Here is a 26,753-nt window from a genome sequence, read left to right as displayed (position 1 = left end):
CACAACTCTGTGAACAGACTTGAAACCACTGAATTTACAGTTTCCATGGGTGAATTGTATGGTATGTGAATTATATTGCAATAAAGCTGTTACTTAAGTTGTTATCAAGAGAAGCAGAGAGACAGAGACAGATAGCATGAGAGCTAGCCAGCTAGTTAACTAGCTTCTGGAAAGGAGATTAAAGAGGCAAGACAGAGACAGGGAATGAGGGAGAAGATGGATGACTAGATGAGACATTTGCAACCCAGAGGAGAGATGAGTGACCAGAGGTATCTGTACCATCAGCCAGCAGCATGGACACTGGACAGCAGCAGGAAGAGCCATGCGATGAAAATTGCTTCAAGGAGGGTAAAACTGGGGAAGTAGGAATAAGAAAAGAAAGAGGAGAGAGCTGCGTTGCCTCTGGCATCCTCAGTGCAGCTGAGCTCAAGAAACACCCAATGAACCTACACTAGGTGTCCTGCGAGCTCTCGCAAAATAAAAATAAATAAGATCTAGTCACCGTTCACATGGACGCGAAACTCGTACCAGAAAATCCCAATGAAATATGCTCAGCGCAAGAGAGGCAGGAGCCCAGAACTGTGGGAACACAAAGGGGACGAGGTGCTGAGTCCAGCCTGGGCTCAGATCGAGCTGTTGGAAGAGGTAAGCTTGAGCCAGCTCACAAAGGGTACACAAGGAGCAAGTCGAGTGAGGTACAGGAAGAGGGAAGAGGGCATTTCAGGGAGGAGGCTGCTGAGCAAGGCGGGGAGAGCCAGGTCTGATGGTGGAGAGGGAGGCTGGAGGAACGTAACTGACATTAAGGTGCTTGGGGCTTGGTCTCTCTCCTGACCAATCCTGAGCAATGGAGGGCCAGTAAAGAATTTTAAAGGAAGGAGAACGGGTTTGATCTGCTGTATGGAGGATGGGTTAGAGATGGGCAAAACTGGATATAGGAACTCAGCTGGGAGACAGTAGAGAAGGCCTGGCATTCTGAAGGCAGGAAGGGAGTCGAGCAGATATATTCAAGTTACAAACCCAGCAGGTTGTGGTGATAGATTAGCTGGAGGGCCGTGGGAAGGGTGAGGAGAAAGTGATCGTCTTTGTTACAGGAACAAGAAAAGACCTACTACCTGCAAAATCTTGAAGGGAACCCTAGTAGTGAGGCCATGCCCCACTGAGATCATGCACACCTGAAAATACAGTAATTTATAGGACTTTAGGAAAATCCTTCTCACTTCAAAAAGAATCTAAGGGAGCTTTGGCCAAAAGAGTCCAATGGAAGGCTCTCCTGCAGACAGCCCATGGGGTTACGGCCTGTGCTCAGCAAAGCAAACCCCAGAAAGGTCCACAATGAAGAACATGTGGACACATGACGCCTGAACAGGCAAGGATGTGGACATATTGGTGGGGGGAAGAGGGGTCCGATCTTACACCTTACACAAAAACTCTCTCTAGCCAGAGGTAAAGGGCAAAAACCCAAGAAGAGCTTTGGCTAGCCTCATTACAGATGTGTCCATGATCTGAGAACAGTGAAAAGAAAAATGTAACCGATAGCGGTGACTCACTGTATTACTGTTACTCAGGGCAGAAAGTGCAACGACTCCAAGTGCCTGCTCGGGCGGGTTAATGTGTTTGGAGCTATGAAGAGATTGGTCAAAGGTGAAAACAGAACATTGTGCTAAATGAGCAATAGATCTGCAAAACCAAATGACCTATCCTAGTTATTCAGTGTGTCTTTAACTGAGGTCCAATCTCAAGATTTAATATCTTATAATAATCTAAGAAGCCAGGGCTAAGCATTTTTGGATGGTTCAGATAACGAGGATCTGAAGATCTGCATTTGCATGTCTAGATGTTGTTCAGTCATCTCAAGTGGCTGCATTTAAGAGAGTCACAAATATCCAGTGGCGTATTTTCCATTGCATTAGACTAAAACAGCCACTAGGGAGAGTTAACCTATGGCATTTGGTCTGCGTGTAAATGAATCAGAGTTTCCGCGTAGGAAAAGGGACTCAGAAAGGGGTAGGGTCAGGAACAGGCATAAAAGAGTGCTGCAAACAGGAAGGAAATCAGCAGAAGGGACAAGGACTGTAAATGCTACAAATGTCAGAGTTTTGCTGCTGGACAGATCTGCTTATAAATAGAAGCTGTCTGAAAAGAGAGGTCAAACACCGGTGACCTTGTACGAGGCACACCTCACCGAGGGAGAAGGCTTCATTATGTTTAACTGACTCTAAATCTAATGCTCAACTGCTGGGGACACATGCGGGTTGATAATGTCCTTGGATCCTGTTTCTGGGAGTGATTCTCAGGGAACTCAGCAGAGACTCAAAGCTAATTGAAAGGAACAATATTTTTATGAGCAAATGCTGTCGAATCATCGGTTTCTTTTTTTTTTTTTTTTTTTTTTAAAGATTTTATTTATTTATTTGACAGACAGAGATCACAAGTAGGCACAGAGGCAGGCAGAGAGAGAGAGGAGGAAGCAGGCTCCCCGCTGAGCAGAGAGCCTGACGCGGGGCCCGATCCCAGGACCCTGAGATCATGACCTGAGCTGAAGGCAGAGGCCTTAACCCACTGAGCCACCCAGGCGCCCCGAATCATCGGTTTCTGACGAAAGGCTTTAGCATTTGAAAAAAGAGGCAAAATTAAAGCGCTTGCTCTATCGGCTAAGGAAAAAAACTCAGAAAATGATAACGTGATGACATAACACGTCTTTTCTATGGAGTGCATTTAAAAACACAGTTCTCATAAGGCTTTTACCATCCTGACGAAACAGATTTATTTTGTGGTCCTGAACGGCACCCTGGGAGGGGCTACTCATCCACACTGACTAGATTTAAGGAGACTGCCAGCTCGGGGTGGTAGACAGAACACAGCAATGCTTATCCCCTTTTATCAAAGATGTCTTGCACTGAAAGTCATTCGATTTTAAGAGGTACAAGTAAGAAGAACAGCCAACATTTACTGAGTTCTTTCTGCTGAGCACTTTACCTATTTTGACCTAGCATGACAGAGAGAGAAAACAGAAAGGTACTTACTAAGCCAGCTGTTTCAACAATTCTGAGACCCGGAGTGCAGACGGAGGCCCCTGGCTGCCGGGCGAGGAGGAGAAGCAGAGCCTGCAGCAGACTGGAGAGCGGTGCTGCAGTGGAGCAAGCAGCCTGCTGACCTCCCAGCTGGGACTGCCAGGGGCACAGAGATGCAGATCCCGGTGCAGGGGTGGGGGGGGGGGGTGAGGGGGGAGATCTTGGAAGTGAGTGAGGGAGCAGCCTTAGGGAGGCATGCAGTGTCCAAGACCCAGGTACTTAGCCCCCAACCCCCTCCTCCGCCCCAACCCCCCGAAGAAGAGGAAAAACACCTCTAAAGAGTTTGAGCAAATGAAATTCAAGTTCATCCAATTCCACAAGAGAATGATCACGAATAATTTCAGGAAACCTTCCAGCATAAAACAAACCACAAAAATTAACAAAACAGAAAGAAACGGCCCTAAAGATAGAGAATTGAAGCAACAAAATCTATCTTTTAAGAAAGGTTTAATGAGTATCTTCAGAGAAATCTGGGAAGATATTACAACAATAAAACAAAGAACAATATACTATGAAAGCAGCAATCAGAAATCGTGAAAGCGTTCTTGGAAATTGGAAATACCAGAACAATTCAATAGCAGGATTAGAAAAGAAATCCAGAAAGGTTTTCTAAAATGAAGGACAGCATGAGGCAAGAGAAAACAGGTAAGGAAAAGCAGACACAAGTTATCACTTTGGGAGGTCCCCAGACTAAGTAGTAGAAAATCCAGGAAGAAAGAGAAAACAGGGCTATAGAAATCAGTAACACAAGATGATTGCCCAAAGCTGAAGGGAGACCCAGGTCTTCTAACAGTTTAAATACTTTGCAAGATAAATCAATCACTCCCTTCTTTTTCCCTCCCTTTCTCAGCCCCAGTCTCTCCATCTGTCTCTGTCTCGCTCTCTTACTCCTCCTCTCTGGTGGACACATGAGCACACACATGTGCATACAGACTTGAGCGCACACATGGAAATTTCTAAAACACTAAGGATAAGAAAAGACGCTAAATTTTTCAGAAAGGAAAAAACAAATCAGGCCTCCGTCAAAAAAGTATTTCTCAGACTGGCATTAGGTTTCCTTTGAGCAGCTCTGGAAGTCTTTACATTTTGAAAGAAAATAATTTTCTACCTAGAAAATAATTTTTAATCTAGCAAACGCAAACTAAAGATCATTTCAGAAATGCAAAAACTCAGCTAGTTTGCTTTCCATCAACTTTCTTTTTGGATATTACTGAGGATGTTTTCCAGCAAAACAAAAAAGAAAACCAAAAAGGTGGGGCACACGGATCCATCCAAGGAAAAACAAAAACGACAAGAAGTTCCAGAAGAACAACATGTCGCTGAGAGGGCCAGCAGAGCCGCAGGACTTAAAGTCCCAGAAAGGGGGATGAGGAGAAACAGAAAAAGACATTCTGAAATAGAAAGACCAGGACACAGTGGCTGTCCAGAAAATATTGATTACATGATTCCTTCTCTCACTCCAGTTTGAGACTCTACCCACACATACCACTCAAAACTCTCCAACTTCAGAACCTGTGCTTTGAAGTCATGTTTCTACATGGGTTTGGACTGAAGAGAAGAATGTATAAAGATGGGGACATGGGCCCTTGCCATACTATATAAAATCTAGGAAGACGAACTTTGCGCTAGGGGCTCATACAAAATGATAAATCAGTCATGTGTCTTGAGATTCCACATCAACAGAGGTCAAAGGTGGTCAAACAATAAAATCTAGATCATGCGTCTTCATCTTCACCATCATTTTAAAAAAGCAAATAGTAATGGACCAAGAAATCACAAGGGCCATACCCTCAGCTGGGTCTCATTAGAATCAGTAGTGGATTTTTTTTTTTGCCTGTACAGGTGGGCTACAGCTGGCATGCTCTTCCTTGCTTTTTGTTCTTTAATTATTTCCCCTTCCAGTCTATTCTAGTGAGAAGTTCACTCACAGGTCATGAGTTAGTCAAATTCACCTCCTAAAACCCATCTACTACTCTCCATCTCCCACCTACCACCACCTGATATGGGCTACCATTTCTGGTGCAACAGCTTCCTTAAATGGTCTGTGTCTCTAATCCCTCTTAACCCACTCCACCCCATTCCTGTCCCTCAGTCCATTCTCCAAACCTCAGTCTAAGTGATATTTTACAAAATGATATAGGGTCCTGTCAAGACATTGGTTAATACTCTTTATGGCACCACCTTGCTCTTAGATGAAAAGCACATTCCTTGGGCCACTTAGGTGGCTTAGCTAGTTAAGCATCTGACTCTTGATTTCCACTCAGGTCATGATCTCAGGGTTGTGAAGGGTTGTGAGATCAAGCCCTGTGTCTGGCTCCACACCCAGCATGGAGCCTGCTTAAGATTCTCTCTCTCCCTCTAAAATAAATAAATAAATAAAATAAAAGGGGCCCTGGGTGGCTCAGTTGGTTAAGCATCTGACTCTTGGTTTCAGCTCAGGTCATGATCTCAGAGTCATCGGATCCAGCCCCACCCACACTGGGTTTCTTGCTCAGTAGGGAATCTGCTCAAGGATTCTCTCTCTCTCGCTCTACCCTTCCCCCTGCTCATGTGTGCACAAACTCATGTGCATACTCTCTCTCTCTCTCTCTCTCTCTCTCAAATAAATAAATAAATAAAACTTTTAAAAATAAAAAAATTTTAAAAATTATTTAAAAAGACAAATTCCTTAACACAGTCTGCCAGGTCTGCAGCAACATCTTTTTTCTCATCTTTCCCTGATGCTCTGCATTCCAGTCATTCCCATCTTCACACATAACCATTCCTTCAGCCTCAAATATCCTCTCACTCCCACTACTGCCTCAGCGTCCCTCACTCCACACCTTAGATCCTTCACCCTTTACACCTTACTACATCCGAGTAACTTTCTTCGACCCACTCAGGGTTAGATTCCCCTCCTGCATTCTGAGCTCAGACCATCATCAGCATTCATTCGCACTGTATCATTACTGCCTGAGGGATCTCTTCTGTCTTGTTCAGGGTTGTATCCTCAGTGCCTAAAACAACTTAACACACAGTAAGTACTCAGTAAATGTTTATTAAATATACAAACAGTGTTTGTCCAAGTAAATAGAAAAAAACAGTTGTTATGCTGCCACAACCACTGAAGTTGACCTTTTAGGTCTGGGCTTTCTAGGTCTAGGTCTTGAATTTTGAATAAATGTCTCCAGGGCATTATCAAGCTTGCTCAGTTGCAATGAAAGTAAGCCAAAGCTAGGACAGCTTTGTTTGCTGAATGCACAATGAAAATACACTCACTGTCAACGTCCGTTTCAATAGTAGGTAGAAATGGATAACGTTGAGAGATATATGAAGACAAACAGCAGAACAAACTGAATGGTTCCAACCAAATCGTCTTCAGCAGTCTCCAAGATAAGTCCCAGGGTCATCTAGTCTCACTAAGACACCAAAGGAATTGTATTTAGGCCACGTCCTCTTTTACCATCTCAGTAATTCACCAGTATGTCTTGTCGGGATGTTTTCCCATCTGACATAAAACTTCCTTGCTAAAAACTATAGTGCCTATGAAATTAAGTAAAGCCCAGTGGTAAAAATAGTGAAATGGCACTTAGGTGATGTTGATAAACTGTTCTCATTCTTAACATGGGAATCAACTCTTTGCCCACTCTGTTCTTCACCTATTCCTCTCCTTTGTCTTAGAAGAATAGATGTCCTACTTCTCTTCCAAGGTTTACCCATATGCATGAGACCCTGATCTCATTATTTAGCACCTTCTGGGGATCCCGTTCTAACAGTTATCACCACCTCTCTCCAACTTCTCCCCATAGGCCATGCCCTTGCATTTCAAACTAGCTCCAATCTCTTCAACCATGCTCTACAAAATAAAACAAAACCCTCCCTGGCTTCCCCCTCCAGCTAGCACCCATGGCTCTGTTATTCATCAGCACATTTTTAGAAACAGCAGAATTTATCCTCATTGCTTCCACTTCCTCAATTTTCATTCACTTCTCAGCCTACGAATAGGTGACTTCCACACCCACATTTTACTAAAATTGCTATTCAAAACTGGGTCACCAACTGCTTCCTAATTTCCAATCCCAACAGCCTCTTTGCATTTTTCCTAGCCTTCTTGTGTGAGACAGTTTTGACCATTTTCTCTTTGGGAAATTCCCTCTTCCTTAGATTCAAACACTACATTTTCCTGGAGCCCCCCCATGACCTTCTCTTCATTTTACTCTCCCTCTCGGTTTCCCTGAATCCTCATCCATTGTCATAGCTTCCACCCATATCTAGAGGTAATGATCCCCAACATTTATCTTTAGTTCAGGTTTCTCTCCAGTCCACACCCCCCCCCAAAAAAAGATATCCCCCAGTGCTAATTACTGAGTAACTGGTCCCTATAAGGGATCTGAATCACCCCAACAAAAACAGGTACACATACTATTTTTACCCCTTAGCCTGGCAACCTCCTATTTTCCTTCAAAATTCAGCTCAACTCATCTAATTTAGAAAATCTTTCCAGAGCCCCTATCTGCATGGACAGAGTTGGGTCCCCTTCCTCATGTGTATTCTCTATCTCTCCATCAAGCATTCCTCACCTCCTATTATAATTACAAATTCATCTCTCATCCCCACAAAGTCATGGACTATACCTTTAATCCCTACAGCCTGATACACACAAACCAGCAGCCCACATTCCATAATAGGTCCTCCAAAAAATCTTTAAATAATTGAATAGTTGAGTAAATAATATAGTGAATAAAGGAATGAATCTGATCATCTCAAAGATTGGCAGTTCTCTAGAACAGCTGTCTATCGGTCAGCAAACTAGCCCACCACAACTACTACCATAGGCTAGTCATTTGTTTTTGCAAAGAGTTTTATTGGAATATAGCTATGCTCATTCATTCACATATTGTCCATGGCTGGTTTTGCATTACAAAGGCAGAATTCAGTACTAACAGAGACTGGATGGCATACAAAGCTTAAAATAGTGACTATCAACATTCTACTTCTATTAGTGCTGGAGTGCTAATGATACTGGAACATGTTTGCTCAATGAATTCATGCTTCACCAGGCCTCATTCTTTTTATTACTAATTCTGCTAGAATGAGAAGAGGCACAGAAGATTCTGCTGTTCTCTGGGGTATCCAAAGAACTTCACGCCAATAATCCTTCACAGACACTAAATTTGTTAAAAATTAAAACTAGTCTTCTAGCACAAATAAGAAGATTAAGAATTATTATGTCTTGGCACCAAAAAGGCAAAAATCATAAGGGAAGAATAATGCCATGACCTTAGAATTCTTAACTTCAAAATACTGAGCATAAGCCTAAATTTTGCTAAATAACTGATATTACATGATGACCATGTAGACTTCTGAACAAATATTAACTGTGCTTGTGTTTTTAATTGCTCTGATCAAATTTACTTGTTCTTTATGATATGTTATATTAGCTTCATTATCTGCATTTTAAAATGTGGCATGATTCATCCTGCCTTTAAAAAAAATTAAAGAGGGGGTGCCTGGGTGTCTCAGTTGTTAAGAATCTGCCTTTAGCTCAGGTAATAATCCCAGGGTCCTGAGACTGAGCCCTGCATCAGGCTCCCTGCTCAGCAGGATGCCTGCTTCTCCCTTTCCCACTCCCCCTGCTTGTATTCTCTCTCTCCCTGTCAAATAAATAAATAAAAATCTTTTTAAAAAATTAAAGAGGAAAGCTTACACAGTATGTCAATTTCTAAAATGAAATTTGTTTTAATAAGCAGAATTCATAACAAATCTGTCTGTAAGTTGAGGAAACTTGCCCCAAGTTCTCTTATCTGATTGAACTCCTCTGGTTACTTACAGAATGGAGTAACACACAAAAAAGTCCCCTTCTCAGCAACACTGGGTGTATTTCTTTCCATGAGCACAAATTACATCCTGGCATGCTGTACACTGTATAGGTTAACATAGTTTACATAATGCTTTAGGTCAAAAGAGATTTTTTTTTTTCTGGGAAAGAACATAAAATACGTAAGTCTACTTCAAAGGCAGTGCAGAAAAGTACTGTCCTTTTAGTCCCTAGAAGTGAGGGACCTAATAACAAATTTTTTTATACATGATCTTGGGTTACTAACACAGATTTTATGTTCACCTGAAGGGAGATAAGAGTTCTGCTATACTCTGAGCACTAAAACAGCATGTTCAGTTTCATACCCAGGCCTGATGACAGTAAAATTTCATAGACTTATGTATGACTGTGAAACCAGAAAGCACTGCATATAAAAACACAGAAATGATGTAAGAGGTAAGGAAGGGCTTAGGTTCATTTATCCCTCCGTGGACAGTCATATCAAGATCTGTAAGACTAAAGAGTCTTAGGAGATAACATTAACTTATGACATTGACACTCTGGAAGAATCTGTACTGGGGGTAGTATGTACTTAATGCATGTCCCAATTCTCGGGCCCCTTTAAAGCCACGATGCACCTGATGGTACCCACCGAGTCAACACAGGAGTGGAAACATCAGGAATTCTTCCTGAAGTCTAAGTCACAGCTTACTTGCCTGTTAAAGACCTATGAGTTTTCCTGAGGATTGAATAAATGTAAAATATGCAATTTCTGTATCAAACCAGGTCTTAGAATCCAGAATACGGGAAATCACTTAAGTTTGGAAAAGTACAAATGCTGAATTGCAGGGTGCAGCAGAAGGGTTGTTTCTAGCTCTGGTTCTCATCTGCCAGTGTGATGGTGAGTGACTATGTGAAATAACGATATGAGAATAACCAAAGTAAGAATGACAAGAGAATCCTGACCTGTTGAATATGTGATATCAGGTAAAGACAAAATACAACCACATATAGACATTTTAAAAGTATTCTCGAAATAATAACAAAAAGAGCCCCTATAACCACTACATAAACAGCCTGGAACTGAAAGAGTAAACACAAAAAGAAAAAGGCTTTATTAGATAAAACAAACACTATCCGATGTTAACAATCTTTGAAGAATATGTAAAAAAATAGTTCCACCTGTGAAATTTTAATTGATACGGAAATTGCCATAAACAACTAGAAAACAAAACATACGCAACTAATGTTTTCAGAAATCATACAACAGCTGGCACAGGACTATGATCCCTTAGAAATGGAAAACAATGAGGTGAGCCCCATCATTGCTGACCTTGCCGCCTAGGAACACTTTCCACACCACAGCACAGGAAAGAGAGACTCAGAGAGTCCATCCACCACAGTGATTAAAGACACAGAGATCAAAGTTTGGAAACTCCAAGGCAGTGAGAATGTGCAGAGGGAAATAAGCAAACAAAATGTTCCAAAAATCTGCATTAGAGCCTCCCCTTGAGTTTTTGGATAAATATCAACTGTGCATGTGTAAAGCCAAAATCCTATAAGACTAAGAACAAATTTTGAGGAAAGAACAATTATTAAGGAGCTATGTGAAAAACAATTCCCAGAATTTACACAGCTAGAAATTTTTCCACTTCCTTACAGGCAAAGTGGAGAGACCTTGTTGAATGATGAGAACTCAACAGAGACTCCAGAACTTAGCTCAGATTAAAGATGACTTTATACCACCCCCAAAAAATTTAAACAAGCCTTCCTGGATCAAACTAACCAGTGAGTAACCAAACTGCCTGCCAGAAAAAGTTCAATACTCTAAGAAAATAGGACAAAATGCAGCATCAAACAAGGTAAGATCCAAATGTCCAGAATTACTAGAAATTGCTAGAAATAATAAGATAGAAATAAGATATAATAAGAAATAAGATAGAAAAGAGGTAAATATAAAGCTGAACATCACAGGGGGAGAACTGAATTATATTTAAAAGACCTAAAGGTGCCTGGGTGGCTCAGTGGGTTAAAGCCTCTGCCTTTAGCTCAGGTCATGATCTCAGGGTCCTGGGATCGAGCCCCACATCGGGCTCTCTACTCAGCCGGGAGCCTGCTTCCTCCTCTCTCTGCCTGCCTCTCTGCCTACTTGTGATCTCTATCTGTCAAATAAATAAATAAAATCATAAAAAAAGACCTAAATGGAATGTCTAAAGGAGAAATTAAAAAATATATGAAATGAAAAGACAGACTGGAAGAAATCAGAAGCAATTAGACACTGCAGAAGAAAAGATAAGTAAACTTGAAAACATAGCAATAAAAAGTATCAGAAATGAAACACAGAGAGAAAAGGAATGACAAAAAATTAACAGAGCCTCAATGACTTAACAGGCCAAAATACACATATATATGTATTTATATATATTTATATATACTATTTAGAATTACATACAGATAAAAATATACAAAAATACATACACATATAAATAAATATATACACCTATATGTACCTACATATATCTACTATATATCTATATATATCTACTTAGAAATACATATTTATATAAATATATAGAAATATATACATATATAAATACATAATATGTCTATACATGTGTATATATATGCATTCTGTATACATCTATAGAGATATACACACATGTATATATACATATATACATATACATTGATACATATATAGTTATGTATATTGTGTATATATTATATACAGATATATATGCAGAAATACATATACATATGTATATACAGACATATATACACACAGAAATAACACATACATAGACACATATATGGCTACATTTAAATATAAAATATAACAATATAGTATATAATATATAATATAACAGTATAAGATATGTAATATATCTAATATGTTTACACTATATATTTTATTTTATACATGTTATATATAATATTAATACTTACATAATTTGTAATATTGTATATATTCAACATTTGATAACTAGAAATACACATATCAAAGAAACTTGATAAATACCAAACAGAATAAACAAAGGAAACAAGCCCAATGCACATGCTAAGCAAACTGCTGGAAACCAGTGATAAAGAGAACCAGAGACAAAGAAATATAGAAGACTTCTTCTCTGAAACTATGAAAACCAAAAGACAATGAAATAAAATCTTCAAAGTATTGAGAAAACATTTTCAATCTAGATTTCAATACATAGTGACATGTTTTAAAAAAGAGGATGGAAAAAAAAAAGAGGATGGAAGACTTCTATGGACTTATAAACAATGGAAGAACTAATTACCAGAAGCCCACACAAGAAATGCTAAAGGAAGCTCTTAAGGTAGATAAAAAATGATACCAGATAGAAATGTGGATCAAACAAATGAAAAGCAACAGAGGGGTGCCTGAGTGGCTCAGTGGGTTATGCCTCTGGCTTCAGCTCAGGTCATGATCCCAGGATCCTGGGATCTAGCCCCACATTGGGCTCTCTTCTCAGCAGGGAGCCTGCTTCCCCCTCCCTCTCTGCCTGCTGCTCTGCCTACTTGTGATCTCTCTCTCTCTGTCAAATAAATAAAATCTTTAAAAAAAGAAAAACAATAAAAATAGTAAAATATATAGCTAAAAAAATGATATTTTTCACATTGTGAAACCTTTTAAAATATAATAACTGCTTAAATCAAAATTAATAACAATATATGTTAGGGATAATAATTTAAGTAGAAATAAAATGTATGAAAATAGTAACAAAGAACAGGAGGGTTCAGAAATGGAAGTATATTGTATTGAGATTCTTATACTATCCATGAAATGGCATCTACGGTAAGTTAAAGATGTATATCGAACTTGTAGAGTATGGATTGATAAACTTTTTCTGTAAATGGCAAGGCTGTAAATATTTTAGGCTTTTTAAGTCAAACATCTGTGTTGCAACCACTAAAATCTGTCATTGTTGTATACAAACAACCATGGACAATATGCAAAGGAAAAAAGCTTGGTTATGTTCCAAAAAATCTTTATTTACCAGAAAATAAAGCCGAATAACAAGTAACAAGGTAACAGGTAAACAGGTGGAAGCCTGATCTTACCCATCAAACAGTATGTCAACCAGTGGCATAGGGCAGTCACTAAAAGAAAATAAGATAGAACCATAAAGCCAATAATGGAGACAAAAATGGAGTCTAAAGAATGGTTAACCTAGGGGCGCCTGGGTGGCTCAGTGGGTTAAGCCTCTGCCTTTGGCTCAGGTCCTGATCTCAGGGTCCTGGGATCGAGTCCCGCATCGGGCTCTCTGCTCAGCGGGGAGCCTGCTTCCCTCTCTCTCTCTCTCTGCCTGCCTCTCTGCCTTGTTGTGATTTCTCTCTGTCAAAAAATAAATAAAATCTTTAAAGAAAAAAAAAAAATGGTTAACCTAAATGAAGGTAGTAAAAGTAGAAAAACCAAATGGTGAAGATATGGATCAAATAAAAAACAAATAACAAGATGGTATATTTAAACAACCATATTGATAATTTCAATAATTATAAGTGATCTAAAGACTCCAATTAAAGAGCAGAGATCAGTACATTGGATTTTAAAAGCCCACTTTAAATAAAAAAACATAAATATATTAAAAGTAAAATAATGGGAAAAGATTTACCAGGTAAATACTAATCAAAAGAAACTAGAATGGTGCTATACTATTATCAGACAAAGTAGACTTCAGAACAAGGAATGTTACCTGGATAAAGATGTATAATTCATAATGAAAGCAGTGATTTTAAGAAAAAGCCATGAAAATCCCAAATGAGTTTATACAAATAATAACAGATCTTTAAAATATTAAGCAAAAATTAGTATAACTGAATTTTTAGAATGCATGATTATCTTTATTAATTTCACCACTCCTAAGTAATTGATAGAATAAAATATAGTAAAAATAAAAGGTCTTAAATAATACTACCAATCAACTAGACCTTCTTAACATTTATAGAAAATACACCAACATAAGCCTATTTTTGGTCATTAAAGTAACCTCAATGAGTTAATAAGGACTCAAATCAAACAAAGGATGCCCCCTGACCACAATGGAACTAAATCAATAATCAGTAAAAGGGTATCTGAAAAATGCCTAAATTGGGGGGAATTATCAACACAAACTAAAAAGTCATAAGAGTCAAAAAAAAAAAAAGTCACAAGAGAAATTAGAAAATCTTTTTAACTGAGTGATAACAAATACAAATACTCCAAAGCCACAGGATATAACTAGAAATTAAAACCATAAAAACAAAAACACCTTGGCAATAATGTAAAAGAACATAAAGTGTATTGAGGATTTTACTTGTAGTAAAATGCACATAACCTAAATTTTATCATCTTACCCATTTTTAAGTGTACAGTTTATAGTGTTAAGTATTGGTGCCATTGTTGTGGCACCAATCTCCAGAAATTTTTAAACTTATAAAACTGAAATTCTATACCCAATAAACAACAACACCCCATTTCCTCCTTCTCCTCAGCCCCTGAGAACTACCATTTTACTTTCTGTCTCAATGAATTTGACTATTCTAGGTATCTCATGTAATTGGAATCATATACTAATTTTCTTTTAATGATTGCCTTATTTTATTTGATATAATATCTTCAAGGCTCATTCATGTGTCAAAAATTCCTTCATTTAAAAAAAATTTCCGGGGCGCCTGGGTGGCTCAGTGGGTTAAGTTGCTGCCTTTGGCTCAGGTCATGATCTCAGGGTCCTGGGATCACATCCTGCATCCGGCTCTCTGCTCAGCAGGGAGCCTGCTTCCCTCTCTCTCGCTCTGCCTGTCTCTCTGTCTACTTGTGATCTCTCTCTGTCAAATAAATAAATAAAATCTTTAAAAAAAAAATTTCCTTCATTTTTAAGGTTGAATAATATTCTATTATATGCATATATCACATTTTGTTTATCCAGTCATACATGGTTACAGGGACACGGGGCTGCTTTTACTTCTTAGATATTGTGAATAATGTTGCTATGAATACATAGGGATTTTTTAAATGTCTAAAATGTTAATAAACTAAAAAGTCATGCTGAGAGAAATTAAAGAAGGTCCAAATAATTAAGAGCTAGACTATGTTCAAGGATTGGAAATCTTAATGTTGTTAAAAATCTCAATTCTTGGGGCGCCTGGGTGGCTCAGTGGGTTAAGCCGGCTGCCTTCAGCTCAGGTCATGATCTCAGGGTCCTGGGATCGAGTCCCGCATCTGGCTTTCTGCTCAGCAGAGAGCCTGCTTCCCTTCCTCTCTCTCTGCCTGCCTCTCTTGTGATTTCTCTCTGTCAAATAAATAAATAAAATCTTTAAAAAAAAAAAAATCTCAATTCTTCCCAAATCAATCTCTAGATCTTACACAGTCTCAATCAAAACCACAGCAAGTGTGTGTGTGTGCCTGTATACATACATATATAGATATATATATGTAAACACACACACATATATACCCACACACACTTATTTATTTATTTATTTATTTTAGACATTGACAAGCTGACTTAAATTATGACTGGAAACTTAGATAATCTACAATAGTCAAACAATTATTATGAAAAGAAATAACAAGCTGTGAAATTTATACAGCCTGATTTCAAGATTGCTTACAAATCCATAATATCCAGAAGAGTGTGCTACTGGCATAAGGAGAGACATATAGATCAATGGAACAGAATGTAGGGTCTAGAAATAGACTTAAATTTACATGGCCAGTTTATTTCTCAATGGAAAAAGGGTAATACTTTTAAGAAATGGTGTTGGAAAAACTGAACATCTATATGACAAAAAAATTAACCTTAATCCATATTTCACACCACACATAAAATTAACTCAAAATGGATCACAGCCCTAAAACTATGGAACTTCTATAAAATACAGGAAAAAAAATCTTTGAGACCCTGGGTTAGGCAAAATTAACTAGATAAGAAACAAAAATCATAAATCACTGAAGAAAAATCTTATACTAGAATTTATCAAAATTAAAAGCCTATTTTTTAAAGCTGTGAAGAAAATTAAAAGAAGCAAATATTTTTGAAATACATATGTAAAAGAGTATCTATATTTGGAATATATAAAGACATTTTACAACTGAATAATAAGAAAAACAATCAGATTTTTTAAATGGTCACAGGATTTGAACAAATACTTCACCAAAAAAGATATATGAATGCAAATAAACAGATAAAAACATGGCCAACACCATTAGCTTTAGTGAAATGCAAATTAAAAATAAACAGTCTTTGGAGTGCCTGGGTGGCTCAGTGGGTTAAAGTCTCTGCCTTTGGCTCAGGTCATGGCCCAGGGTCCTGGGATCGAGCCCCACATCAGGTTCTCTGCTCAGCAGGGAGCCTACTTCCCCCTCTCTCTCTGCCTGCCTCTCTGTCTACTTGTGATCTCTGTCTGTCAAATAAATAAATAAATAATCTTAAAAAAAACCCAACAACTTAACAGTCTTTACAACTGATGCCCATTAGAATGGGAAATATTAAAAAGACTAACAATACTAGATATTGGTGAGGATATGAAGCAACTGGAGCTCTGCAGACTCTTCATGGCTTTGTAAGATAGGAAAGCCACTTTGGAAGACAGTTTGACGTCATTTAAAATTGGACATACTATAAAAAACAGCAATTCCACTTCTAGGTATTTGCCCAAGAGAAATGAAGCCCTATGTCCACAAAAAAAAAATCTGTATTTTCATTTGTTAGCCAATAACTGACAAAGTCCGTCAGTAAGTGAAGAGATAATCAAATTGGGGCACCCCCATCCATTCAATACTCAGTGATAAAGGGAATGAACTACAGAGAAAGGCAGCATCATGGGTGGATGTCAAAAATCTGAGTGACAGAAGCAAAAATAGGACATACGGTGTGATTCCACTTATTTGAAAATCTAAAAATGTAATTTACAATAACAGAAAGCAGACCAGTATTTGTGTGGGGTGCGGCAGTAGGAGTGGGGATTATCTGGTAAGGGGCAAAAGAGAAATTTGGGGGAGAGTGGAAAGACTCCTGTGTCACCACTGTGGTTACAGAAGTACACAGAAGGTATATAAAGGTATATTAACTTTGACAGGCAACCCTCCGAAAACTGGATCCTGGCATTTGCCCCTGGGGAAGGACTGAAAGGGTCTGTCTAGCTGCAGCTGAATGGCAAGGCTCTGTGATCCTGTAGATTAATAATGTGAACTGCTCACCATACAGATCTCAGTTTGGGTACAATTTCTCTGAATTACTAGATTTTGACTAATAATGTTACTTTTTGACTAGATTTTGACTGGAATGTTACTTAATCACCCAAGTCTTATCTGTGTAAAACAAAAAGGAAATAAAAAAAAAAACCCTCATAGCAAGCAACCTCCTAAGTTTGCACACTAAATATTGTTTTACATAATAATCACTCTGCAGTTGTAATTATCATGTGCGTCATCATTATGCATAAGTTGTCAAAATAATTCTGTCTACAAGCTCAGCCTTAAAACAAGCCATTCTTTTCACTATGGCATGACATGGTAACTTTTCTCCCCACAGCCTTGCACGAGACATCTTTCCCTGTTCAGACAACAGCTTTCTTAAGTTCTTTTTTTTAAGATATATTTTTATTTACTTGTTATATCTTTTTTTAAAGATATATTTTATTTACTTGTTAGAGAAAGGGAGAGAGTGCGCACAAGCAGGGGCAGTGGAAGGGAGAGGGAGAAGCAGGCTCTCCACTGAGCAGAGAGCCCGTTAGGGAACTCCATCCCAGGACCCTGGGACCATGACCTGAGCCAAAGGCAGACGCTTAACCAACTGAGCCACCCAGACATCCCACTTTCTTAGCTTTTATTTATCTTCTGAAATGCTGTAGCAGTACGGCATTCGGATGCTTTATTCATTTGTGTGGACCATTTTCATTTAACTTTCTTATCTAGGCCGTTCTTTCCAGGCTTGTTGATTTTCTTAAAGCTGAGGAAACAGACCTTAGAAAATAACCCTAGATGCTATTCAGTGTACTGACAGCAATAAAAGTATCAATTACCTGCAAAGTTAATGGATTTTTATTGTGACCCATAACACATTTGAGGTCAGCTGATAGTGTTGTCTCTGGGTCATATGCAACAGAGAGGCAGTTTTATGGGAAATTCTGTGCATTAGTGCACAGTCATTCCAAATTATCACAAATATTTTTTCAGAAGCTCTGAACAAAACAAAATTATTCTCATTCTCATTGATAACTGTAAGCATCATCTAGCATTTCTGCTATTTGCCTCTTACATTCCATTCTTACATTAATTTACATTACATTACACTTGAGTGGGCTACACTTGAGGGTCAACTTCCTTTTGTCTCTCCGGCTGATCAGCCTTTTTGTCCCCATGATTCCATTTATATCGCTCTTGTAAAGATAGTCAATGACTTCCACATTGTCTCCCTTTTCTGTCCTTTTACTACCCAGTTCCTCAGTGGCTATCAAAATCACTGACCATTCCTTGCTTCTTTGATACACTGTCTTCTCCTGGCTTTCAGGACAAAACACTCTCCTGGATTTCCACTTTCTACCCTGGCTGCTGATTCCACTCTTCTTTCCTAGAACTCTCTGAGTTCCCACTTCAACCGGTTTCTCTCCAAAGAAGGTTGGAAGCTGTAGAGCTGCTTGTATTGTAGTGTCTCCTGACATCCAACCTTGCAGACTGATTGTAAAGATGTCTATCTTCTCATTTAGCCCTCCCTCTCTGCTGTCCTGTGGTGAAAACTGAGGCCATGGACACTCCTGACTTCTGCACGCGTATCCCACCCCATTGTTCCAAGCACAGATTCCCCAGGGTGAGTCCCAGCTCTATGAGCTCCACTGACCTGTCCCCCACCTGCAGCTAAAGGCATCCTCTTCAGGGGCTTTCCCTACTTGACAGCCCCTCCTCAATTATTATGGTTTAGATACACAGATAGTTCTACATTTGTTAAAGACAGTATCTACATTATCCTTCTGGTGTTTGAGGGAGAGACTTGTGAAAAAAGAAAATGGTGAAACTTCTTAACTCCACCATCTTTATTAAGGTCATCTCAAGAAAACTAGAAGTGTTGAAAAGAGATAGGAGAGGAAAGAAAGAAGAGAAGAGAGAGGAGAATAGCCCTAGAGACTCCTCTAACGGTTCTTTCATTAGACTCTTTGCCAAGCATCTCCACCAAAGCATGTTTAAGACTGACATCTACACAGATTTGATCCTAGGGCTCTCCAGAGGTGCATGAACACCAGACTCTAAAGTTTACAGTCCCCGCAACCCCACTTTGCCTTCTTGGGGCCTCCCCAGCATCAGTACTCCACCATAGCCCCTGTTGCCTTGTGCAAGGTCAGCTAAATTCTCCAGGGAGAAAAAAAATAAGCAAACAAACAAACAAACACACACCACAATGGATGTCCTTGGAAAATAGATTAATTTTGATTAAATGCATTACTAAAATTTAAATTCACCATGCCTCCCAGACATAGACTTCCATTGTGCCAAGAGTTTCAAAACCTTATAGACTTTTTCACATACTACTTCAGTCTAAAGGGTATCACTGTAAATGGTAACTGGCATTATAATGAGGCAGGTGTTGACAAACTTTTTTCTTAAAGGGCCAGAGAGTAAATATTTTAGGCTTCTGGGCAATATCTTATGTCTATTACAATGACTCAACTCCAAAAGCAGCCAGAAGCAAAAGGAGAGATAAGTGGGTGAGGCTGTGTTCCATTAAAATAGATTTACAAAAATAGTTGTCTAGCCTAAGGACCGTGGTTTGCCAGAAAATCCACAAACACTGGTCTTATTCTTGATCTTATTCTAGATCCTGCAGTGTAGTAAGATTTAACACAGGCAGTTCGATGATGTAGTCTAGTGTGGGGGTTAAGAACATGAACACAGAGACAGTCTTGAGTCAAACCTCTGCTCTAGTTTATAAGCTGCATGGTTTAAATTATTTCACCTAAATTCCTCTCCCTTCACTTCTAATACAAAAATGACAGTCATACCTAGCTCAACCTAACATGTGTTATATAACCCTCCAGCAGCACCCCTTGACCCCATTAACACTTCTGCAGCAAGACGCACAGATATTCACACGAAGCAGTATGAATGAACATACAAAAATTGAGAATGGTTATGGTTATGGTCAGGTAATGCCAATGAATCAATGAATGAAAGCCTTTTGTTTTCACAGGTTTTTAAATTTCAGAATTATATATTTGGGATCTTTAAACTTGTGTTTATCAGTTATATCTTCTTATTTTAAAACTCATTGTGGGTTTTTTTTTTTAAAAAGACTTACTTATTGGAGAGAGAGAGAGAGAGAGTACACACATGCACAAGCAGGGAGAGGGGCACAGGAGAGCGAATCCTGAAGCAGATTCCCCACTGAGCACGGAGCCTGACACAGGGCTCCATCCCAGGACCTGAGATCATGATATGAACCAAAACCTAGAGCTGGCCACCTAACAGACTGAGCTACCCAGGCACCCCTAAGTTCATTGTTTATGCCCTTTCATTGTCAGTCATTGGAATCTTGATGTTTTTCTTCCTGATTTAATTGTATCGCTAAAGAGAAGTCCATTTTAATGTAGCCCAATCTGCCCACATTTACTTCTGTGATTTGGGCTAACTCACAGTAAATGTGCAATCAGGGATTACTGAGCAAAAGAATGAGTTTTTCTTTTCCTCCACAGCTCTGTGAATCCTCGTTTCTCCCCGGCTGGAAGATTTCTTTCAGGGAAGAAACAAAATGAGAGATTCCTTCCAGAGGTGGCCAAGAAGAGCACATGACAAGAGGTGAGCTTTCAGACTGTTTTACCATGGAATCCTAGCTGTCTGGCTTTTCCTTGACATTTTTGCTTCCAGAAGGTTGGTATGTAGCTATTTCCCTTCATTTCCTGGGAGAGTCAGAAAGTTAAGTCCTCCTACCTCTCAGGTTAAGAGACACTATTAGTAGTTTTTTTAGCAGATAATGACTTTGGCTCTGCATTTAATGGATCTTCATGAAATAATTTTTAAAAAAACGATAATGTTGGAGGGGAAGAGACTATCTCCTCAGAAAACATGAAGAAAAACAGAAGGATTTCTACAGAGAGAAAAGAGTTAAGTGAATCAGGCATATTGCCAGAGCAGGTCCTGGTAGCCTGTGGGACTCGAGCAAAGTTGCCCAAGAAGGGAAAAGACCTGCTGCCTGGAATATACCAAGCAGGCCAAGCAAACGGCCACTGGCCTGGTTCCAGGGCCCAAGGGCTAGTGGGAGCACAGTCATCCCACCCAAGCCCCCAGTCTCTGGAGTAAGAACTTCTCTGTCTCCGTATCCAGTATCTGACAAGATTGTCTCAGAGCCTATGCCAGGTGATCCTTCCAACAGCAGGAAGAAAGGTTTTCACATTCTCAGTGTCCTGCAGGAGTGATAGCCATCATCGTCACAAGGCTTTGTTAGGTCCCTAGCGATGACCCATGTGGACACATATCTCTCTAGGTATCTGAGATGGTTGGGAGTCTTGAAGGAGCAGGGGTGGAGGAGCCCCTTCTATGTGTACTTCTGGGGTGACCTGAACTCTGAAGCACTGTCACCCTCATCACAAATGTGTGAACACAAATAAGTCACCCTCAGGAAGAGCTCCAGCTGCCCGTGTCTTCTGGGCAGTGGAATTTTTATGCAAATGGTATATGCGTAAAGACTTCTCATTTCCCAAAACTTGACTAGTGTTAAATAAATCTCAACTAAGTGGGGCGCCTGGGTGGCTCAGTGAGTTAAGCCTCTGCCTTCGGCTCAGGTCATGATCTCAGGGTCCTGGGATCGAGCCCTGCATCGGGCTCTCTGCTCAGTGGGGAGCCTGCTTCCCCTCCTCTCTCTCTGCCTGCCTCTCTGCCTACTTGTGATCTCTGACTATCAAATAAATAAATAAAATTTTAAAAAGAAAATCTTAACTAAGTTTATTTTTAGTGGTTTTAAATTTTTCCAAATTTTATGCATAAAGTAAAACTATTAACCTTGGGTATATCATGCTATTCAGAGCTCATAATTCAAACCCATATCAAATTTATCAGTTACTGGTGAAGGTGAAATCATACTGGAGAGAATGGCGGCCCAGTGAAGAGGAGCACCATAGCTTTAAAGACCAGCCATCTGCTGACAACTTATGCTTTCGGATCTCCAGCCAGCCCTGTCCTCTCAACGCGGGCCTCCTAGATGCAATGCTTTATCCTATAGGATGGCTAAGGGCATTTCAATGGCAACATGTCCTGAGTTAGCTCCTATCCTCCCCTTCTAAACCAGCTTCTCTCCCTCTAAGTGGCAACTCCATTCCCAGGGAGTCATTTTCCACTGCCGTTTTTCTCTCAGAGCCCACATGCAGTCAGTCAGGAGACCTGATGTGCTCTACCTTCTCACTGTGTCCCATCACTGCCTGCATGACCTCTTGCCTGCTCCCCCCGCTTCATGCTCTGTCCTCATAGACTCAGAGGGATCCTGTGTCCACAAAGGCCAGATCACGCTGTCCCAGGCCCAAAGCCTCCAGTGGTTTTCTCACTCAGAAAAAGTCGAATCCTTGGAATGGTTCTTGGGCCTTATGTAATTCCCCCCTCCCTGACACACAAATGCACCCTGCCAACCTCCTCATTTCCCACCTCCCCTACTCACTACCTACTATTCCCCTGCTCCAGTCTCTAGGCCATCCTGCCACCTCAGGAGCTGTACCCTGGCTCCTCCCTCTGCCTGGACACCACCCCTGATACGCATGTGGTTCCCTCCCTCACCTCCTCTGGGGACTGGTTTAAAAGTGAAGTCTCAAACACCCTATTGAAAATTGTAGTCTCCCTCCTTCTTTCCCAAACCTCCCATATCCCTCCTCTATGTTTCATTTCCTTCAATACTAGTTACCTCTCCCAACACACCAGGTAATTTATTTGCTCATTAAAAAACAAAAAAGGCTGTCCCCATACCAAAATTCAAGCTCCACGGGGGCAGGGATTTTTGTCTGTTGTCACTGCTTTATCCCCCACACCTAGAACAGAGCTAACATTTAACAGTCCCTCAGTAATAATTCTTGAATGAGGGACTGAATCACATAATTAACTTACAGCACCTCTGGTAACAACAGGTAGGCCCATCACAATATACATATGTCATGAGAACCATCAAAAATAATTTGATTTTTATGGAAGTGCTTGTCAAAAAAAACTATTAAGAAAATCTACTTAAAAGTTATTCTTGGTCAATAATTACCTCAGTAAATGACAAATTTATGAAGTAATATAATGGAAAATAGGTTAAAAAAAGTTCCCTTCCATTGACAATAAAAGAAATGCAATAATAATAATAATAATAACAACAACAACAGGAGGAGGAGGAGGAGAAGGAGGAGGAGGAGGAGGGAGAGGTGGAGGAGTGGTAATACTCAACACTGGCAAGGTATGGCAAGAAGAAGAACTTCCAAGAAACACTCGTATGAAAATAGTTGTTTCAAGTTTTCTAGAAAATTCCTTGGCCTTAAAAAAAGGTTTGGATATGCTTTTATCCAATCATTACACTTCAAATGACTGAGCCTAAGAAAACAATAGGAAAGAAGACAAATAAGTATACACAAAGACTCAAATCACAAAACCACTGAAAATAGTGTAGACTAAGCAGAACTCAAGTGCCAGTAATTGGGCAATGACTCAGTCAATTCGGACACAATTCCCCAACTTCTCCCATTCTTCCCATTCCTCAATCATGCTGCCCCTGAATGCCTGCATCCCATCCACATAATTCTTTTGGCTGTGATTTCTTAAAATACTGTGCTTCTTGCTTTCATATTTATAATTACATATTATAATAAATTATAAATTTAATTATAAAATTAAAAAATTATAAATAATTTCATATTTATAATTTGGCATTTTTGATCTGTTTCATCGATTAGACTGTAAAACGCATAAAAGCAGGAGCTCTCTGGTTTGTTTATTGCTGGAGTGAACTTAATTGACCACTTCTGGCCCATCATAAGCACCCCAAATTTATTGAATAAATGAACACAACAGAATATTATGCTGCCATTTAGTATTTTTGGAATACTGATGACCTAGGAAATGTCTACAACGTATTAATAGAAAAAAATACAAAATTCACATTCAGCATTATTTTCATTATAGAAAAATGCACAGAAAACAATCACACTGGAAGGAAAAGCTCATAATAATAACTCTGGCTGGGTGCTAAAAATATGTTAAGTATTATTACTACCTTTGCCATATTTCTCTATGTTCAAAGTGTTTTACATTGGGGATGTATTAGGTCATAATAATACCTAAAGCCTAGAGGGAACCTCAGGAGAAGATGACTGGAGGCAGGCAGCAAGTCAGTGCAGACAGGCTCAGGAGGGGACACTGGCCAGCCATGGCAGAGCAGGAAGACAGGGCTGGGAGAGGCAGCAGAGCCTTTCCGTAAGTAATTATGGATGGTCCAGACTTGTGAACAGACGAAGGGTGAGAGGGTCAGTGCCGGGCTCTAGGAAGATCTCTCTGGCAAATTACAGCCCCCTCTCTGTTTCTGTGAATTAAGTTGTATTGAAACCCAGCCACACGCATTCGCTGATGTGCTGTCTGTGGCTGCTTTTGTGTTCAGTAGTTACAACACGGACCATTATAGCCCAGAAAGCCTAAAATATTTACCATCTGACCCCTTACAGACAAGCTTTGCTGGCCCCTGGCCTACAGGCTGTAGCAGAGAAAGAAGAAATCACAGGAAGTGAGGAGGTGGTTACAAAGGGCACCTTTTTTTCTTTTGAAAGATTTTATTTATTTATTTGACAGAGATCACAAGTAGGCAGAGAGTCGGACAGAGCAAGAGATGGGGAAGCAGGGTTCCTGCTGAGCAGAGAGCCCGATGCAGGGCTCGATCCCAGGACCCTGAGATCATGACCTGAGCCGAAGGCAGCAGCTTAACCCACTGAGCCACCCAGGTGCCCCCACAAAGGCCTCCTTTTTAAAGGTGATGTGGAGGATGACTGGTGCAGACAGAGGAGTCTTGGCAAATTATCTGCATCGAGAGGCAGATGGAAGAGCAGAAAAGGGCTCCTCTCAGAGGGTGAGAGGCACTCGTATATCAGAGAGCTCCCGCCCTTTTAGAGAGTTACTATTTACAACTGCAGCTGGGAAAAGCAGTAAAGGCTGGATCACTTACCCGCAGGATCAGAGCTGTAGAGGCTGGCGGCTGCCGCGATGGGTCCCGGTGGGTGGATGGCACTCGCTGAGGACCTCTGACTCGCAATCAGGATCCTGCTCTTTGCAGATGGTAAACGGGACATTGCGCCCAATCCCAACTGGGGCTTAAGGAGCATGGCTGACCGATAGAAAGTTGGCGGAACTTCATAATGAGTGTAGGAAGGAGAGCAAAATTCTTCTTTTCCGGGGCGTTCTGTAACCTATGATAAATGAGCAGAAGCTTAATCAGAGAAGCTCCCGTCCCAGGACAAGGATGGAACATGGTCTGGGGACCGAGGCGCCAGCAGTGGCCGTTCCAGCACTGCTGAGTTGCTCCGCCACTGACCACTTACCTTCTCTGGCCTTTGGGGTTCTCAGCTCTAAGTTAACAATACAATTGGACGACCTTGCAGCTCTCTTCCCGTTCTAACGCACTATGAATCCACACTTCACCGGGAAAACAACTCACTGTACAAGATTTTTAAATCTGACTGCTACAAAATCATTGCAATTTGACTAAGTAGTCAGTCTATAAATACACAATTTCAGTGAAGCAGGGAAATAGTTCAGCCAATGTCCATAGATTATGAAAGTCTAAGGAGCAAGGGCACAATGTTTACAGTAACCTACTCTTAAGATAAGCAGGTGAAACTTACCAATTTCTGTTAGGTCTTTACTGGGCTATTTAGGAAATAAAATATGCATTGTGAATGTGGGAGGCAAGGCTGTTTGGAAGAATAAAGCAGTTGATGGAAAAATATGTTTTCAGGCCTCTATAATCTGTTTACCCAATTAAAAATGAAAGACTGGGGGCACCTGGGTGGCTCATCGGGTTAAGCCGCTGCGTTCGGCTCGGGTCATGATCCTAGGGTCCTGGGATCGAGCCCCACATCAGGCTCTCTGCTCAGCAGGGAGCCTGCTTTCCTTCCTCTCTCTGCCTGCCTCTCTGCCTACTTGTGATCTCTGTCTGTCAAATGAACAAATAAAATCTTTAAAAAAAAAAAAAAAGAAAGACTGTTGATCACCTCATCTGTCCTCCCTAGGAAGGTGGGGTGTCCATGAATGTTTGGTAAGTTTCACTACAGTGGAAGTCCCAGGATAGAATCGTGTTGACTGCTAAATGAGTAGCACCTAGAATGGTGCCTCGTACATAAAGTCAATAAATACTTATTCAACAAAGGAATCATGTTTCCATTCCTACCTAAATTTAATAGGGCAACAATCCCATTACTTTTCCCTATAGTTAACAGTCTGGGCTAGAACACAACCTATATGCCTTTTATATGTACGTAATTCTATATTCACAGAGACTGTTCATATTATCAGTGTCTCTTCATATTAAAAATGAAAAAAAATAAGGCAACAAAATGATTTTTATTTCCTTTAAGTTTAAAAAAAAATAGTGCCAGAGGCTATGCACGAAAAGATAAATCTGTGAACTCTGCTCTACATCGTAATATATCTTATGGGTCCAACATTTATCCATTCAGGAATCACAAGCATTTAACAATATTCTTTAATAGGCGCTATAAAGCTTCGATCTAAGCTGTTGAAGAGAAAAACTCCTAATTTGATACTCTTCTAATGTTGAAACAGATACAAAGTTTTCCCCTTAAACTGACATTATTGAAACAAAAGATTAGACCTTTAAAGTTTTATCATAATGACAGTGTAACACATGCATGATTGCTCTAGTAGATAGGCTGAATTC

At 39.9% G+C, this 26,753-nt stretch overlaps 1 protein-coding gene across 2 annotated transcripts in view; it reads right to left on the bottom strand.

Moving 5' to 3' along the window:
• The window catches only part of MTUS2 (microtubule associated scaffold protein 2), a 610,477-nt gene that overhangs the window by 357,093 nt on the left and 226,631 nt on the right, over positions 1 to 26,753 (bottom strand). For both annotated transcript variants that reach the window (XM_045978371.1, XM_045978372.1), the window contains one exon: positions 25,023 to 25,263. In XM_045978371.1, the coding sequence (XP_045834327.1) occupies positions 25,023 to 25,263 (241 nt within the window). The remainder of the gene's footprint in view (positions 1 to 25,022; positions 25,264 to 26,753) is intronic.

Source organism: Meles meles, chromosome 14 (genome assembly GCF_922984935.1).
Source record: "Meles meles chromosome 14, mMelMel3.1 paternal haplotype, whole genome shotgun sequence".
Taxonomy (NCBI): domain Eukaryota; kingdom Metazoa; phylum Chordata; class Mammalia; order Carnivora; family Mustelidae; genus Meles; species Meles meles.
Note: the sequence above shows the minus strand (reverse complement) of the source record. Positions and strands in the feature narration are given on the sequence as shown.